Raw genomic sequence first — 15992 nt, 5'->3', positions numbered from 1 at the left:
GACCACTAGGCGAGAATTTGGCCATGATGTGTGTATGCTTGCGATAAAAACAGGTATTGTGATTTAATTTATAGTTACTACTCACAGCTTTTGCGCTGGTAGACTCTTTTTAAACGGTTTTCAGGGATTTGTGTGGTTCTGTATAGGGACTGACTTATATTAGTATAAATTAATAGGCAGTTGTCTCATTATTTTCACTATCATCTATGAATGACTGTCAGCAGCATTTTAATGTTCTTCTATAATGACAAGCTCGTTTGAGTGCACTTGTTGATGCACAGTCAGCGTATTATACTTGTAAAAAGTACTACTATACTGTGTCGTTGCACTAACAAGATAAGGTTCCCTGTCGCTAATACGGAGTTGTTTCAGGGTAGTCTGTGACATTTCTTTATGTTCATGGGAGCATGAGTGGACTGATGTTCATACGTCAAAGCATATGTTATGACAGGATGAGCTATTTGGATGCAATGGGCTATGCAAGAGAAGTTATCGCTATCCTCATGGTTCCAAAAATCCACGTTTGCTGCTGATCTCTTTGTAAATTGTTAATTGGCATACATTTTTGTAAAATACAGTTAAATTGAAATTTTATTGGATATTAAAGCTAAGTAGTGGTAGTGATTCAAATAGGTTCTTTTAGGAGTTGTTTTTATAAATATTTCATTTTTAAAGCTGAGTAAAAATTTGAAGTTCTTGTTGTGCTAATCATTATGCTTATACTTAATTTCTTGTGACATTAAATTCTGTGGAATTTTATTGAGCCAGAGTGTTTACAACGTTTTGCTGTCCTTAATTTGATTTCGGTTACAAGGACACGTTTAGTGTTCAAGTGAAATTGCACTTTTGTATTTATCTTGGCTCAAGGTATTAATACATAAACAAGGGTTCAAATGTTAACTTCAGGTGAATCGATCGATTTCACTATTTTCTCCTGTCCACCAAAGCCACCACACAATGGTAAGCACTCAAATATTTTTTTCATTTATCAAAACTGGTTCAATAGCGTTGTTAATGATGACTTTTCCTATCGCAGTAAAATTTTGCATCTAAATCATTTCTTCTGTGTTAATTATCCTGCCTCTCAGTTACAATTTCCTATGTACCAAATCTTTTGCTAATCATAGAGGATTTATGATCTTTATAGAAGTACTTTTCAAAAGAAGACTATGTAGTTATAGTGGATGCGACGGGAAACAGTGGATCAGTTACTTACAAGAAAGATTCTAACACACCAAATGATACATATACTACACGTAAAAGAAAAAGAAATAATTGGAAAAAGTAACATGGGAAAATTTATAGACTTGACAAATGCTCATCAATAAAAAATAAAATACAACAATTTGAAGTTGAGGTCCAATCTCGAAACTGCACAGTAGTTTGTGTGAAGACGTAAACATGAACACAAATATCATAAACGAAACTAGCAGCACTCTATAAATATCCTTCAGAGTACAAGCATTTTCTTGCTGACCAATAGTACAATAACGGTTGCTAGAATGATTGCGTCAGTAATTGACAATTAGGCCACAAATACGGGCAGGGATAAGTGTGATGCAGTTGTAAAAGATCGTTGACCAAGGGTAAATTTTTGGCAAATAATAACAGCAAAATCGTTTATGGAAAAACTCCCTAAACTGCAGGCCTGCAGATGACATTTAACAGCAATTAAATTAAAAATTTTTTCTAAAGGACAATCAAATCTGTCTGGGATAAAGTGGATAGAAAAGCTAATGTAAATGTGAAATTTTCAAAGCTCTGAACATTATCTAAACTGAACTTTGAAAGGACGTTTCCAAAAGTATCCACATCAATAACAATGTCTCACAAAACAAATGGATAACAGTAGGTGTTAGGAAGTTATCCCACACTCTTAAGTACCCCACTTCCATTAAAAAGTGTCATAAAGAGAGAGAGTTCTTAAGTTTTTGTCATAAGTGCAGAAAGAATTATAGAAAAGCACTCTTTGCCCCATCTTCCTATTCATAACGAATCCTACTCCTGCTATAACATTCTCTGCTGCTATTGATGAACCCAAGTTATATTAATATCCTCAGTGACAAAGTGTTGCCCTTTCTTCTACATCTTCATGTCGAGTATACGGAGAGCGCTCCCGTCTTCCGAGGTAACAACTAAACCAGTCGCTCTTTATCTTTTAGAAAATGTGAAACACAGTATTAGGAACATTGGGTGAAATGTAGGAATCAACATAGCCACCGTTTGGTAGCTTTATGGAAACCAGTCAGAACTGAATGGCTTGTGGGCTGTCTTCCCCTCCGCACTGTGATAGTTGTCAAGGACAGAGATGTCTACTGATTGTTTGTCTGGTGTGCTTAATTGTCTGACACGGCTGAGTCTAGCTGTGACTAATGCATTTTGTAGACTTTCATAAAAGCACAACTTACATCGTAAAATGTAAAGATTCACGGCGGAAAACGTCACAATTAATAAAATATTCCAAGCTACTATACCATGGTCGAATGGACTGCACATTAAAACTCAAAGTTTCGTCCCCATCTGCGAATGAAACATTTTGAAGGGGGATCGTAGCTTTTTTGTGTCCGAGTCAAGCCCTGGCTCGCTACTGACTGCAGCGAAGTTCCGTTTCTGCGTACTCCCATGTTACGAAATGGCACAATGCGACTTAACTTTTGTGGTCATCAGTCACCTAGAACTTAGAACTAATTAAACTTAACTAACCTAAGGACAGCACACACATCCGTGGCCGAGGAAGGATTCGAACCTGCGACCGTAGCGGTCGCTCACTTCCAGACTGTAGCGCCTAGAACCGCACGGCCACTCCGACCGGCCCCCTGCTACGGCGCAACTTCGTATGCTTTGAATACCCGCTGCAAATTGGCCTTTGTTGAGAGCTGTCTCCGCTGTTGCTATCATCCCATGGTGGAACACTGGTACACATCTTCTTCAACACCTGAATTCAGATGTCATTCATTTTCACGACCTCCTACTTTCTGCTCAAATTTCTGCGGTATTTAACGATCTCAATGGCCTATCTGTATAGTCTTTCATAGTATTCGTGTGTGGCTGCTAGTACTTGAGTTATATCAAATACAATTTGGTGTTTTCCTACCTGCAAAAATTGTGCGTGTGCTCTTCTAGGTTTTTCTTGTAGTTGTAGTAGTAGTACTCGCGTACACTTCCCCACAACTACAAGGAATCCTACAAATTCCTACTTCCAGCGATTTGCTAGCATCCTTGGCCAATTTTAGGTGACCCTGTATCTTCCGGATGGGTTTGTAGACTACCGCAATGTTCCATTTTCTTAAGATTTTTCCTATACGGTCAGTAATGTCCTAAACGAAAATCTGGTAGGAAAAATTTGGATTTCTCAAGCTCTTGTGCATCGCTACTAATTTTCACGGCGACTTAAAGCTCTTTCTATCTTAACAGATGAATAACAATTATTGAGCAATGGAGAGGTGAGGTGTTTTGATTACTCGTCAAGCAGCTCTGATTCGCAGATGTTCCTTGCTCTATCCGCCAGGCTTTTTATGATGCCTCGCTTTCGATATGAGTGGCGCTTCTGACCTCGGTGTAAGTAACGGTCTGTGCGCGTGGGTATTCGGTAAACTCTGTGGTCTAAGCTAGCATCTTCTTTCTTGAAAAATAGCAGATTAAGAAAATTTAATTTTCCGTCAGCCTCCACCTGCACTGTAAACTGAATCTTCGGGTTAATCTATTTGAGATGCATGCGAAAACCACCTCGGCCATGCATCTGTGCAGCGGAACCAAATATTCAGCTTTATTTTGGCAGTTTTCAGTGCTTGCTCCTCGAATTTTTCCATGGGGAAATTTGCTGTAACTGGGCTTAAGGGACTACCCACAGCCACGCTATCGCTCTGTTCATAGCACGCTTCGTTACATTTGAGTCACGTGGTCGCGATGCAATATTTAAACACTTCTGTAATATGTGGAGGAAAAATCCTCTATCGAACAGAGCATTCAGAAAAGTCTGTTGGATTCAGTTGCACTACCACCAAGACTATATGGATTGCCAGAGAGATATAAAGGAACTTGTTCCTCTGAGGCCTATAGTGAGTCCACTGGTTGGCCCGCCTATTCGATTGTCAAGTACTTTACATTATTACCACCGTATGTGGTCCAATCGGCCTCCTACAGCAAGAATTCGGCACATTTTACCAATAAATGAAACGCCTTAATGGTCCAACCAGAGGACACATAAGTCAATTTCCATGGGTTATCGCTATTTACTATGGTTCCGCTCGATGAAGTCGTGCAACAGGTGAGTGGGCCACTTGCTGTTGGGTATTCGAAGCATGTGACGTCACACCACTGTCCGGGAGTACGGGTAAACGGAATTTTACTGCTGCTAGGGCCCGATACAGGGTGTGAATCGGACACAAAACTACGATCACCCTTGAAAATGTCCTCTGCGGATGGGGACGAAATGTTGGGTTTTAATGTGAAAACCATTCGTCTACGGTGTAATAGCCCGGAATGTTTTATTAACTGTGACAACTTTACATCGCTTTACATTAACAGCTGGTTGCCAAACTTTGCAGCCGGCAGATATTTTGTCAATATCTATATACCGTATTTTCTAGACAAAATTTCGTCCCAAACAACAGCATCATATGCGAAAACGTTTTTACAGTAGTGTTGTTAACAAGTAACCGTAGATAAAAATAATATTTAGTTATATTCCAGGAAAGAAAAGAAAACATTCTTAAGAACAGATTACAGACCTCTGCGCACACGAGGTGGACACGCCTTGAGAGTGCAGGCGAACGTTTTGCCGTCATCGCTGCACCTACACGTGTTGCACTCTTGCAGGAACGTGGTCCCAGGTGTGCAGCTTTCTTCTGCAGTAGAGGTAACAGTAAGGACAAGTTTATTACGCGTTAAATGGATTACCATTTATATGCTACGAGGAAAATAAAATTGTGAGAAGAGTAGTCTGCTGACCTGTTTGCGGTCTGGGTGGACATAACTTCAGGGTACAGGCCGCCGTCTTGCCGTCAGCACCGCACGTGCAGGTGTTGCAGTCCTGGAGGAAGGTCGTCCCAGGGGTGCACTTGTCTTCATCTGTCGTACATGTAACAGCCGGCATTAAAATGGCGTATCACTTACAACGAGGAGCCAAAACATTATGACCACCGCGCGTCTCAGCGTCGCCTGACAGCGTCGTGAGCATGTGAACGTGTAAGAAACGTATATGAATGGAGCAGAGATGCAGAGGGAATCATTCTAGAGACGACAGACGCCGCAAGTGAGGAAATCCACTGACGCAAGTGAGTGCCAGCGGCATTTTCAAAGAGGGCACAGCAACGCATGGAGCTTCAGAACACACGCCTGCCTTTCAGGAGGGAAACTGCCCCTAAAGGCAGATGAGTCGGCTATGATCAGCGGCATGAGGATGCAGAAGGCAATGGAAACCACTGCATTAAATAAACGTAAGGTGAGTCTACAGGATGTCTACCTTGTAGTTGTAAAGAGTGTCATGATGATATCTCCATTATTAAAGGTTTCGGTGTTGTTCCACATTCCGATCTCCAGGAGGGGACTGCCGAGAGGGAGGTGACCAGGAGAAAAATACTGAATAACCAACCAGAGGACAATGTTCTGCAGGCCGGAGTGGCCGAGCGGTTGTAGGCGCTACAGTCTGGAACCGCGCGACCGCTACGGTCGCAGGTTCGAATCCTGCCTCGGGCATGGATGTTTGTGATGTCCTTAGGTTACTTAGGTTTAAGTAGTTGTAAGTTCTAAGGGACTGATGACCTCAGATGTTAAGTTCCATAGTGTTCTAGGCATTTGAAACATTTTGACAATGTTCTACGAGTCGGGGATTGGAACGTAAGATGTTTGAACGTGGTAGTTTCAAAAATGGCTCTGAGCACTATGGGACTTAACTGCTGTGGTCATCAGTCCCCTAGAACTTAGAACTACTTAAACCTAACTAACCTAAGGACATAACACACATCCACGCCCGAGGCAGGATTCGAACCTGCGACCGTAGCGGTCACGCGGTTCCAGACTGTAGCGCCTAGAACAGCACGGCCACTCCGGCCGGTGAACGTGGTAGGGAAGCTAGAAAATCTGAAAAGGAAAATGCAGAGGCTCAATCTAGATGTAATGGGGATCAGTGAGTCAGTGGTCAGATGAGAGTATGGTAATATCAACAGCAGCTGAAAGTGGTATAACGAGAGTAGGATTCTTTAAGAATAGGAAGGCAGGGCAGAGACTGTGTTACTGTGGTTGTTCCTATCAGAGTCGACAGCAAACCAACACCGACAACGATAGTTCAGGTATACGTGCCGACTTCGCAAGCTCAAGATGAAGAGATAGAGAAAGTATATGAGGATACTGAAAGGGTAATATAGTATGTAAAGGGATATGAAAATCTAATGGTCATGGGGGACTGAAATGAAGTTGCAAGGGAAGTAGTAGAAGAAAAGGTTGCAGGAGAATGTGGGCTTGGCACGAGGAATGAAAGAGGAGAAAGACAAATTACAATAAATGTCAGCTAGTAATAGCGAATACTCTCTTCAGTAATCACAAGTGGAGAAGGTATACTTAGAAAAGCCCCGAACACGCTGGAAGATTCCAGCTGGATTAAATTATGTCCCAAGAGAGATTCCGAAATCACATATTGGATTGCAAGGCATATCCAGGAGCAGATGCAGAAGTACAAAAAATTTAATAATGTTGAGAGTAGATAAAAGTTTAAAAGAATTATCGGGAAATGGGATACTGAAACATTGAGGAATGAGGAGGTGAGTTAGAATTTCGCGAAATATGTGCATACCGCGATAAAGAACACCACAGCAGGCTGTCCAGTTGGAGAAGAGTGGACATCTCTAGAAGGGGAAATAGTAGATGTTGTACAGACAAACACAGAACAAGCAAGGAAACTGCAAAGAAACCTTGGATAACCGGAGAAATACTTCAGCTGACCGACGAAAGAAGGGAGTACAAAACCGTTCATGAAAGGACAGTACTGCAGTAATATAAGTCACTTAGAAATAACATAAATCGGAATTGGCGAAACAGCTGCAGAAAAATGTGAAGAAACCGAAAGAGAAATGTTCGTCGGAAGGTCTGATTCAGTATACAGAACAGACAAAATGTCCTTCGATGAAATGGAGAGCAAGGGTGGTAATGTTAAAAATACAATGGAAATCCCACTATTAAACGAGAGGCAGAGCAGATGGATGGAAAAAGTACAATGAAGGCCTATAAGAGGGGTAGGAATTGTTTGATGACGTGACAGAAGTAATTTAACTTGATACGTCAGACATAAGGCATCCAGCTTTAGAGTCAAAATTTGAAATAGCTTTGGAAGACTTGAGCTCAGATAAGACAGAAGGAATAGATAACAGTCCACCGGAGTTTTTGAGATCACTGAGGAAGGCGGCAACCAATCTACTATTCAAGCTGATGTTTAGAATTTATCAGACAGGTGACATACTATCAGACTTTTGGATACGTATCATCCACACAATCCTGTAGATAGGAAGAGAAGTACGAGAATTACTGCAGCAATAAGCTTAACATCCCTTGCTTCCCAGTTGCTGACGACGATAATACGCTGATGAATGAAAAAGAAAATTGAGGATTGCACTCGATACTGGAAGACAGACTGAAGAAAAATAAAGACATGTTCATAACATCGCTCGACCTTGAGAAAGCGTTCGACATTGTAAAATATTGCAGAATGTTCGAAATTCTCAAAAAAAAAAAAAAAATATATAGAAGTAAGCTAGAGCAAACTACGGGTAATACGCGAGGGACGTTCAATAACTAATGCAACACAATTTTTTCTCGGTCAAGATCGGTTGAAGAAATATGGAATTTGTCGTGGGACATTGTGGAATATTCCGGCATCAGCCCTTATAGTTTCATTAGTTTCATGACGTTCCCACAGGTGACGAGGCTGTACAATGGTAACGGAGGTGCGTTCCAAATAGAGAGCTTTCATTGATATTCATAGGACCTAGCAGAATGTCTATGGACACCTAGAAGTGAAAAGAAGCATGTTGACTCGTCGGGCGAGGCGTCTGTCATCATCGTAATAACGTCGCGTAAACCTGTCCGATCTCCCGCGTGGGTGCTGATGAGCGCGCGGTTGAGCGTCCCACAAACCAATCATCATCATCATCATCATCATCATCTGCCGCCTGCCGGCCGGCAGCACACAGCTGCGACTCCTGCAATGTTGTAAACTGAAGAATAACTGCAGTGTGTTCGTTGCCACAAAAATTCACACGAACTTCTCCTTCTCCATGACAACGCAAGGTGTCACACAACTGCGGACGCGAGAGAAACGGACAAATCTCCAGTGGACTCTTAAAGAATGGGCAATAAACTGACAAAACAAAATTGCTTTCAGAAAGAAATGTGTTACATTACTTACTGAATGGTTCTCGTACAATGTGTCGAAGAACTAAGAGGGGACAGTAGGAAATGGTTCGATGTAATACATGGATGAAGTCTTTCTTTCCGACTGTTCAGTCTGTACATCAAACAAACAATGACGGAAATACATGAAATGTTCAAGAATAGGATTAAAATTCGGGCTGAATACACTCCTGGAAATTGAAATAAGAACACCGTAAATTCATTGTCCCAGGTAGGGGAAACTTTATTGACACATTCCTGGGGTCAGATACATCACATGATCACACTGACAGAACCACAGGCACATAGACACAGGCAACAGAGCATGCACAATGTCGGCACTAGTACAGTGTATATCCACCTTTCGCAGCAATGCAGGCTGCTATTCTCCCATGGAGACGATCGTAGAGATGCTGGATGTAGTCCTGTGGAACGGCTTGCCATGCCATTTCCACCTGGCGCCTCAGTTGGACCAGCGTTCGTGCTGGACGTGCAGGCCGCGTGAGACGACGCTTCATCCAGTCCCAAACATGCTCAATGGGGGACAGATCCAGAGATCTTGCTGGCCAGGGTAGTTGACTTACACCTTCTAGAGCACGTTGGGTGGCACGGGATACATGCGGACGTGCATTGTCCTGTTGGAACAGCAAGTTCCCTTGCCGGTCTAGGAATGGTAGAACGATGGGTTCGATGACGGTTTGGATGTACCGTGCACTATTCAGTGTCCCCTCGACGATCACCAGTGGTGTACGGCCAGTGTAGGAGATCGCTCCCCACACCATGATGCCGGGTGTCGGCCCTGTGTGCCTCGGTCGTATGCAGTCCTGATTGTGGCGCTCACCTGCACGGCGCCAAACACGCATACGACCATCATTGGCACCAAGGCAGAAGCGACTCTCATCGCTGAAGACGACACGTCTCCATTCGTCCCTCCATTCACGCCTGTCGCGACACCACTGGAGGCGGGCTGCACGATGTTGGGGCGTGAGCGGAAGACGGCCTAATGGTGTGCGGGACCGTAGCCCAGCTTCATGGAGACGGTTGCGAATGGTCCTCGCCGATACCCCAGGAGCAACAGTGTCCCTAATTTGCTGGGAAGTGGCGGTGCGGTCCCCTACGGCACTGCGTAAGATCCTACGGTCTTGGCGTGCATCCGTGCGTCGCTGCGGTCCGGTCCCAGGTCGACGGGCACGTGCACCTTCCGCCGACCACTGGCGACAACATCGATGTACTGTGGAGACCTCACGCCCCACGTGTTGAGCAATTCGGCGGTACGTTCACCCGGCCTCCCGCATGCCCACTATACGCCCTCGCTCAAAGTCCGTCAACTGCACATACGGTTCACGTCCACGCTGTCGCGGCATGCTACCAGTGTTAAAGACAGCGATGGAGCTCCGTATGCCACGGCAAACTGGCTGACACTGACGGCGGCGGTCCACAAATGCTGCGCAGCTAGCGCCATTCGACGGCCAACACCGTGGTTTCTGGTGTGTCCGCTGTGCCGTGCGTGTGATCATTGCTTGTACAGCCCTCTCGCAGTGTCCGGAGCTAGTATGATGGGTCTGACACACCGGTGTCAATGTGTTCTTTTTTCCATTTCCAGGAGTGTACATATTCTTAATAAAGATGAAGACAAATTACTAAACCTGTTGAATGGAATAATCAGCGTAGTGAGTGCAGAATATGGAAATAGAATAAACCGAAGAAAGACGAATGGAATCAAAATAGCCCATTACGGACGAAGCAAAGAGGATATAAAAAGTAGACCAACATAGCCAAAGAGGCGTTCGTTGCCAAAAGAACTCCATTATTATTAAACATAGGCCTTAATCTGAGAAGGAAATTTCTGAGAATGTATGTTTAAAGGGCAGCATTAGTATCACTGACACTGACAAAACCAGAAGAGAATCAAATCCTTTGAGATGTGAAGGTAAAGAAGAACGTTGAAAGTTAAGTGGACTTATAAACCAAGTAGCAGCCATGTTCACCGTAGAATCGATCCACAAAGGAACATATCGCAAAACACTGACAAGAAGCCTGGCTCAAATGCCTCTGAGCACTATGGGACTTAACATCTGAGGTCATCAGTCCCCTAGAACTTAGAACTACCTAAACCTAACTAACCTAAGGACATCACACACATCCATGCCCGAGGCAGGATTCGAACCTGCGACCGTAGCGGTCGCGCGGTTCCAGACTGTAGCGCCTAGAACCGCACGGCCACTCCGGCCGGCCTGACAAGAAGGGACGTGATAACAGAACATGCGTTACGATGTCAAGGGATAACGTCTGCAGCACTGGAGGGGAGCCGGAAAGGGTATAGTTACAGAAGAAGACAGACTCTGGAACACATTCAACAAATAAATGAGGACATTGATAGCAAGAGCGGCCCCGAGATGAAGAGGTTGTCACAGGACGAGAATTCGTAGCGGGCCGCATCAAACGAGTCGGAAGACTGATGACAGAAAAAAAAGTGGGTTTGAATATGGACACATTTGTATGGCCCGGAACGTGAGAAGGAGTATCACGCAAATGGCGAAGATGGTCTGCTGCTCGTGTGCTACAGTCGCGCACATCTGTCGAAAGTGACTAAAGGATGGTGAAACTACGCGTGGTTAACAAGGTGTTCGACGTCCAAGTCGCATCACAGAACGTGAAAGCTGGAGGCTTTCCCGCTCTGCAAAGCGGAACTGACGGCGATATGAGGCAGACACGGAGCAGTGTACAATGCATGCATAGGTGTTTCGCCGCACACCTCTCAGCAGCTCCATTGTCGAATACGTGTAATGCAGGAGACGACTTCTACTTCTTCCCATGTTGGCCAAATGACACCGTCGGTTTCGGTGACAGGTCACGGGACCGTCGAGATTGGGTCGTGGATCAATGGAAACTTGTCTGGCAGGATGAATCGCGTTTCTTTTTACATCAGGTCGTTGGAAGTCCTTGAGCTATGCGTAGACATCTGGTAAAAGAACATGTGAACTCCATGCTTGCAAAATTGCGACTGTGTTGGTTTCCAGAGATAGACCAACGCTGTGCTAAGCAAGTAGACATAATGTTTTGGCTCATCCATTTACTTATATATTGTAGGAGAAAACGAAGACAGCACGATGAGCAGTACACTGACCTGCCTGTGCGCCAGGTGAACACGCTTTCAGGGTGCACGCTGACGTTTTCCCATCAGGACCACAGGTACACGTGTTACAGTCCTGCAGGAAGGTCGTTCCAGGTTTGCAACTGTCTGCTGTAGAGGAAAGAGTAAGCACAAAGTTACAATGCACTGAAATGGCGTAGGAATTACGTACTAGTTGAAGACATCCACTGACCGTCCTGCTCGCGAGGAGGACATGCCTTGAGCGTACACGCTGACGTCCTACCGTCAGGGCCACAGGTACAGGTGTTGCAGTCTTGCAGGAAGGTAGTCCCAGGCGTGCACCTGTCGTCATCTGCTGTAGAATTAACAGTGAGCACAAAATTAGGGTCTGTACTGAGTTTCTTCGTCCAACTTAAAGCTTACTGTAAACAGTAAAGATGAAATGTCAATATCTACATCCCCAAAACATCTGTACTCAGCTAGCCAACATGTGTGGTGGAAGGTACATAGCGTACCATACCCACCCTGTAGCGATACAAGTACCATTATCACTTTGTATAAACTGTTTCATTCGGAGCTTGGTATTACGAGCATCAGCCGTACACACATGGATGAGAATATGTTGAAGGCAGTGAGCGCTCAGAACAAGCACTTTACGCTTCTGCCATCCACTGGCAACAGTGATGAACTGAGCCGGCTAGAGTGGCCGAGCGGTTCTAGGCGCTACAGTCTGGAACCGCGCGGCCGCTACGGTCGCAGGTTCGAACCCTGCCTCGGGCATAGATGTGTGTGATGTCCTTAGGTTAGTTAGGTTTCAGTAGTTCTAAGTTCTAGGGGACTCATGACCTCAGAAGTTAAGTACCATAGTGCTCAGAGCCATTGCCATTCTCAGTGATAAACTGAGCTCACATAGCACTGTACAGTGCAGACAGGTAAAAGAGCAATATTAAGTTGTAGATATATTTTTGAACATTACTGTTTAAATAATGATTTGTGTCTTGTTACATGTATTTCGCATACCTGCTTTTAACATCGTAACTGTTGTGGACTGTAAATAAAAATGTGCACATTCATGATGTTCAAATGTGTGTGAAATCTTGTGGGACTTAACTGCTAAGGTCATCAGTCCCTAAGCTTACACACTACTTAACCTAAATTATCCGAAGGTCAACACACACACACCCATGCCCGAAGGAGGACTCTAACCTCCGCCGGGACCAACCGCACAGTCCATGACTGCTGCGCCTAAGACCGCTCGGTTAATCCCGCGCGGCTACGGAGCCATGATTTTAGTTTTAAGACATAAACAGTAGGGACTTCCCCACGGAAGTGTTTTGGGGGCAAAATTACAGCCCTTTTTACTCACTAGAACATTCTCTAAGTAGAAGTGGAACACAGTCTCGAGATACATGTGAAACGGTGAAGACGTACATTACGTTGCGGTGAACAAAATTGAGCATAATTGTTGTAAAAGCCTCGAATGGACGATATAAAGTTGCTACTAATAATTCACCAATTCCTATAAGCAGCTCTTATGCAAGGAAGTAGAGTTGGCTCTATATTTTGTGGGACACTTAGTTTAATGTTGATATTCGCTGGCTTACGGCATGCATTACGTTACAGCAAGATCTATTGTGTTGGCCAAGTATGATGTGGAAAGTACTGTAACATCATAAGCCACAATTAAAAGCTGCAAATTCATCATACTGCAGCAATTCTCGTAAGAGGCTATAATCAATGCTCATCACCTGTGAAGACACCAAGGTATATTTTTTATTGGTGCAGTTCAGTGTATAATAGCTTTCATACTAGGACGACTAATTGTAAAAGTCATTACCTTATTTCCCTTTCTTGTGGAGATCTTTGTGTTGGGTATAAATATAACATGCTCTAAAGGTCAATTACTGGTATAACTAAATAAAACACCGCAGTGTTGACAAAGAATCCTTACCAGCTATTTCGCTCTAAATATTACCTCAAACTGGAAGTACTGTTGCAGAAGAAGAGACCAAAAGGTACTTTACAGTTTTACTTACCTACAACAGAAAAATACTATGGTACCACTTCGCCTACACGATTTCATAAATTCATTTGTGTGTGCCGAATATAACTTCCAGTTTGATAAATTGTAGGATATAGTGTTTTTTTGCTTAGTGAAAGTATAATCACATCATTGCAGTCTTGTTTCGACATAAAGTGTAATGTTTTAATAATCATTACAAAGCGTATTTCTATACAGTGGGATCAGATATTGTAAAGTAATACGAAAGTAATGATTACAAGGTACACTACTAACAAAAGCACCACCACAGAAGTGAAGCATCTTCATTACTTATCAGGTTATTTTTACTGAATATCTCACTGTACTTTTATTTATAAGTGTAACATGTTTGCAATACAGGTGCTTTGTGGAGATGAAAGTATTCTTTTTTCCACCAATCAACTCAGTACATGTATGGTGTCCATGTTATTCAGTTTGCAGTGTAACATCGTCATATCAAAGTGTTGGCCATTAATATTTGTACCGTCCTCTTCAGGTTTTTTAATAAGGTTACTTTGTCGATTCCTTTAACCAAAATTCTATTGGTGTGGTAAGACTCAAATTCTGCGTTCTAGACACAGATTAATAAAGTGAATGCTGATTACTTACTACACGCAAGTGTCCACCCACAAACATTTACGAAAACGGTTGCTGCTCACGATCAGTTATAAGCAAATACATATCCACATTAGGATAAAATTGGCGAGGCATCGAAATGTATGCCCGTATGATTCGCGAGACGCATGAAGGAGAAATACTTCAAACGGTTTGGCTACACACAGATCTGATCCTTTCTGCCGTGTTGCCAAAGAGACAGGAATTACCAACCACGCTGATACTGTCGTGACAATGATTAACAATGGCAAAATGTTCTCCAAGAAACCTAAGAGAGTACATTTGTTTTTTACAGAAGTTACAATCGTTCTATGTGATACACTTACGGTGTTTCCATCCACCATTATCGTTTGTAGAACATTGCTGGGGCAATAGAGCGTTTACAAAACAAACTACGTGACAAATTTGTTTTTGGTTCAATCCCGCGTTCAGCCATCCTGATTTAGGTGTTCCGTGATTTCCCTAAATCGCTCCAGGCAAATGCCGGGATGGTTCCTTTGAAAGGGCACGGCCGACTCTCTTCCCCGTCCTTCCCTAATCTGATGAGACCTATGACCTCGCTGTCTGGTCTCCTTCCCCAAAGAACCCAACCCAAATTCGTTTTTCTAAAAGCCTCGCAAATCGAAACAAGTTGGAAGAGTACAGTGCTCGTTAAAGAAACTACATGTCAAATCAGTTCCTTAAAACACGCCTTTGGCAAAGCAGGTTTCACTCCCTCATGCCGTGATATCTTTTCTATTGACAATGTTCAACATTTCAAGTACGTAGGCTCATCCACGAGCTTCAGACTTTTCAGTATAACGGCGCATCCAATTAGGTACTAACTATTCTGCAATTAAAAAGTGTAATTTATTTTTAAGAGATCTCAGTTATCAAATATTGTACAACATCGATCACCAGATGTAAATGAGCGCCATTAGACATTTGAAACATAACATGCGAAGGTAGTGAGGAGAGATTCATACACAGAAGCAATGAGGTCAAGTAGTTTCAGCTTCAAGCCTTATCGATTCTTCATAAATGCCAAATCTATTGCTAATTAAGAACAGACAAAGCAAGTTGAAAATACATAAAGTGTTATACTAAATTTAAGAATGTGGACAAACAGCCGAAGGAATAAACTTAATTTAGAAAATGAAGAGCTGACGGTCAGCTAGACAGGAAGTATTTTGAGACTGAACAGTGCTGGACCTAGCGCTATGGAAGTGCTTGTTTGTGAAACGCTATGGAAGAACTGTGTGATTTTTCGCCAGGAGTTGGCGCTGTTGGAGGTGCAAGTATGCCGAGGCGGAAGACTCACCCACGGCGCAGGGAACCTCCACTAGAGCCAGGAGCTACCAGAGAGGCCGATGCTGAGATCTCGCCAGGCCTCATCATGGTTCAGGTGGTTGACGCTCGTTTTGACTGTAACATGGACTACCTAAAAACTTTTAGAAGTTAAATATGGTTCCCGTTCGCATACCAAAGTAAAATTGCGACACCATCACTCTGAAAGTGGTCACTGTCGAATACGGACAGGAAACTAAGAGTGAACAATTACTATGTACGCATTGTTCTGTGGTTCTCTTCTGTTCCTCCAAAGTCTGCATAATACAGTTACCTTCTCAATCATGAAAGTTGACTGTAGGTTTAGATGAACATCTCTCTCAAAGGGAGGTAATCTAACTTCACCCCGTCCTTCCAAACTGTGTAATTTTTTCTAACAATAGCCATTCGCGCGTAGAGATTGGTGTTGACGAGACATCACAAGTAAGTGGATCCAAGCGATACCACGTGACCACCACAGTAAACCAACAGCGACTCAGTTCAGTCCACTCACCTGCGTAGCTCAAGAAATCAACTCTGCCATACAAACTGTTC

General features: G+C 43.4%; 1 protein-coding gene across 1 annotated transcript in view; it reads right to left on the bottom strand.

Annotated features, from left to right (window-relative positions):
* Window positions 1-15992, bottom strand: part of LOC126419383 (kielin/chordin-like protein) — a 120356-nt gene that overhangs the window by 63853 nt on the left and 40511 nt on the right. Inside the window, exons 5-8 of the mRNA XM_050086571.1 lie at window positions 11684-11831; window positions 11510-11619; window positions 4951-5070; window positions 4743-4847 (exon numbers count right to left, since the gene is read on the bottom strand). Of these exons, the coding sequence (XP_049942528.1) occupies window positions 4743-4847; window positions 4951-5070; window positions 11510-11619; window positions 11684-11831 (483 nt within the window). The remainder of the gene's footprint in view (window positions 1-4742; window positions 4848-4950; window positions 5071-11509; window positions 11620-11683; window positions 11832-15992) is intronic.

This window comes from Schistocerca serialis, chromosome 9, assembly GCF_023864345.2.
Source record: "Schistocerca serialis cubense isolate TAMUIC-IGC-003099 chromosome 9, iqSchSeri2.2, whole genome shotgun sequence".
NCBI classification, from domain to species: Eukaryota; Metazoa; Arthropoda; class Insecta; order Orthoptera; family Acrididae; genus Schistocerca; species Schistocerca serialis.
Note: the sequence above shows the minus strand (reverse complement) of the source record. Positions and strands in the feature narration are given on the sequence as shown.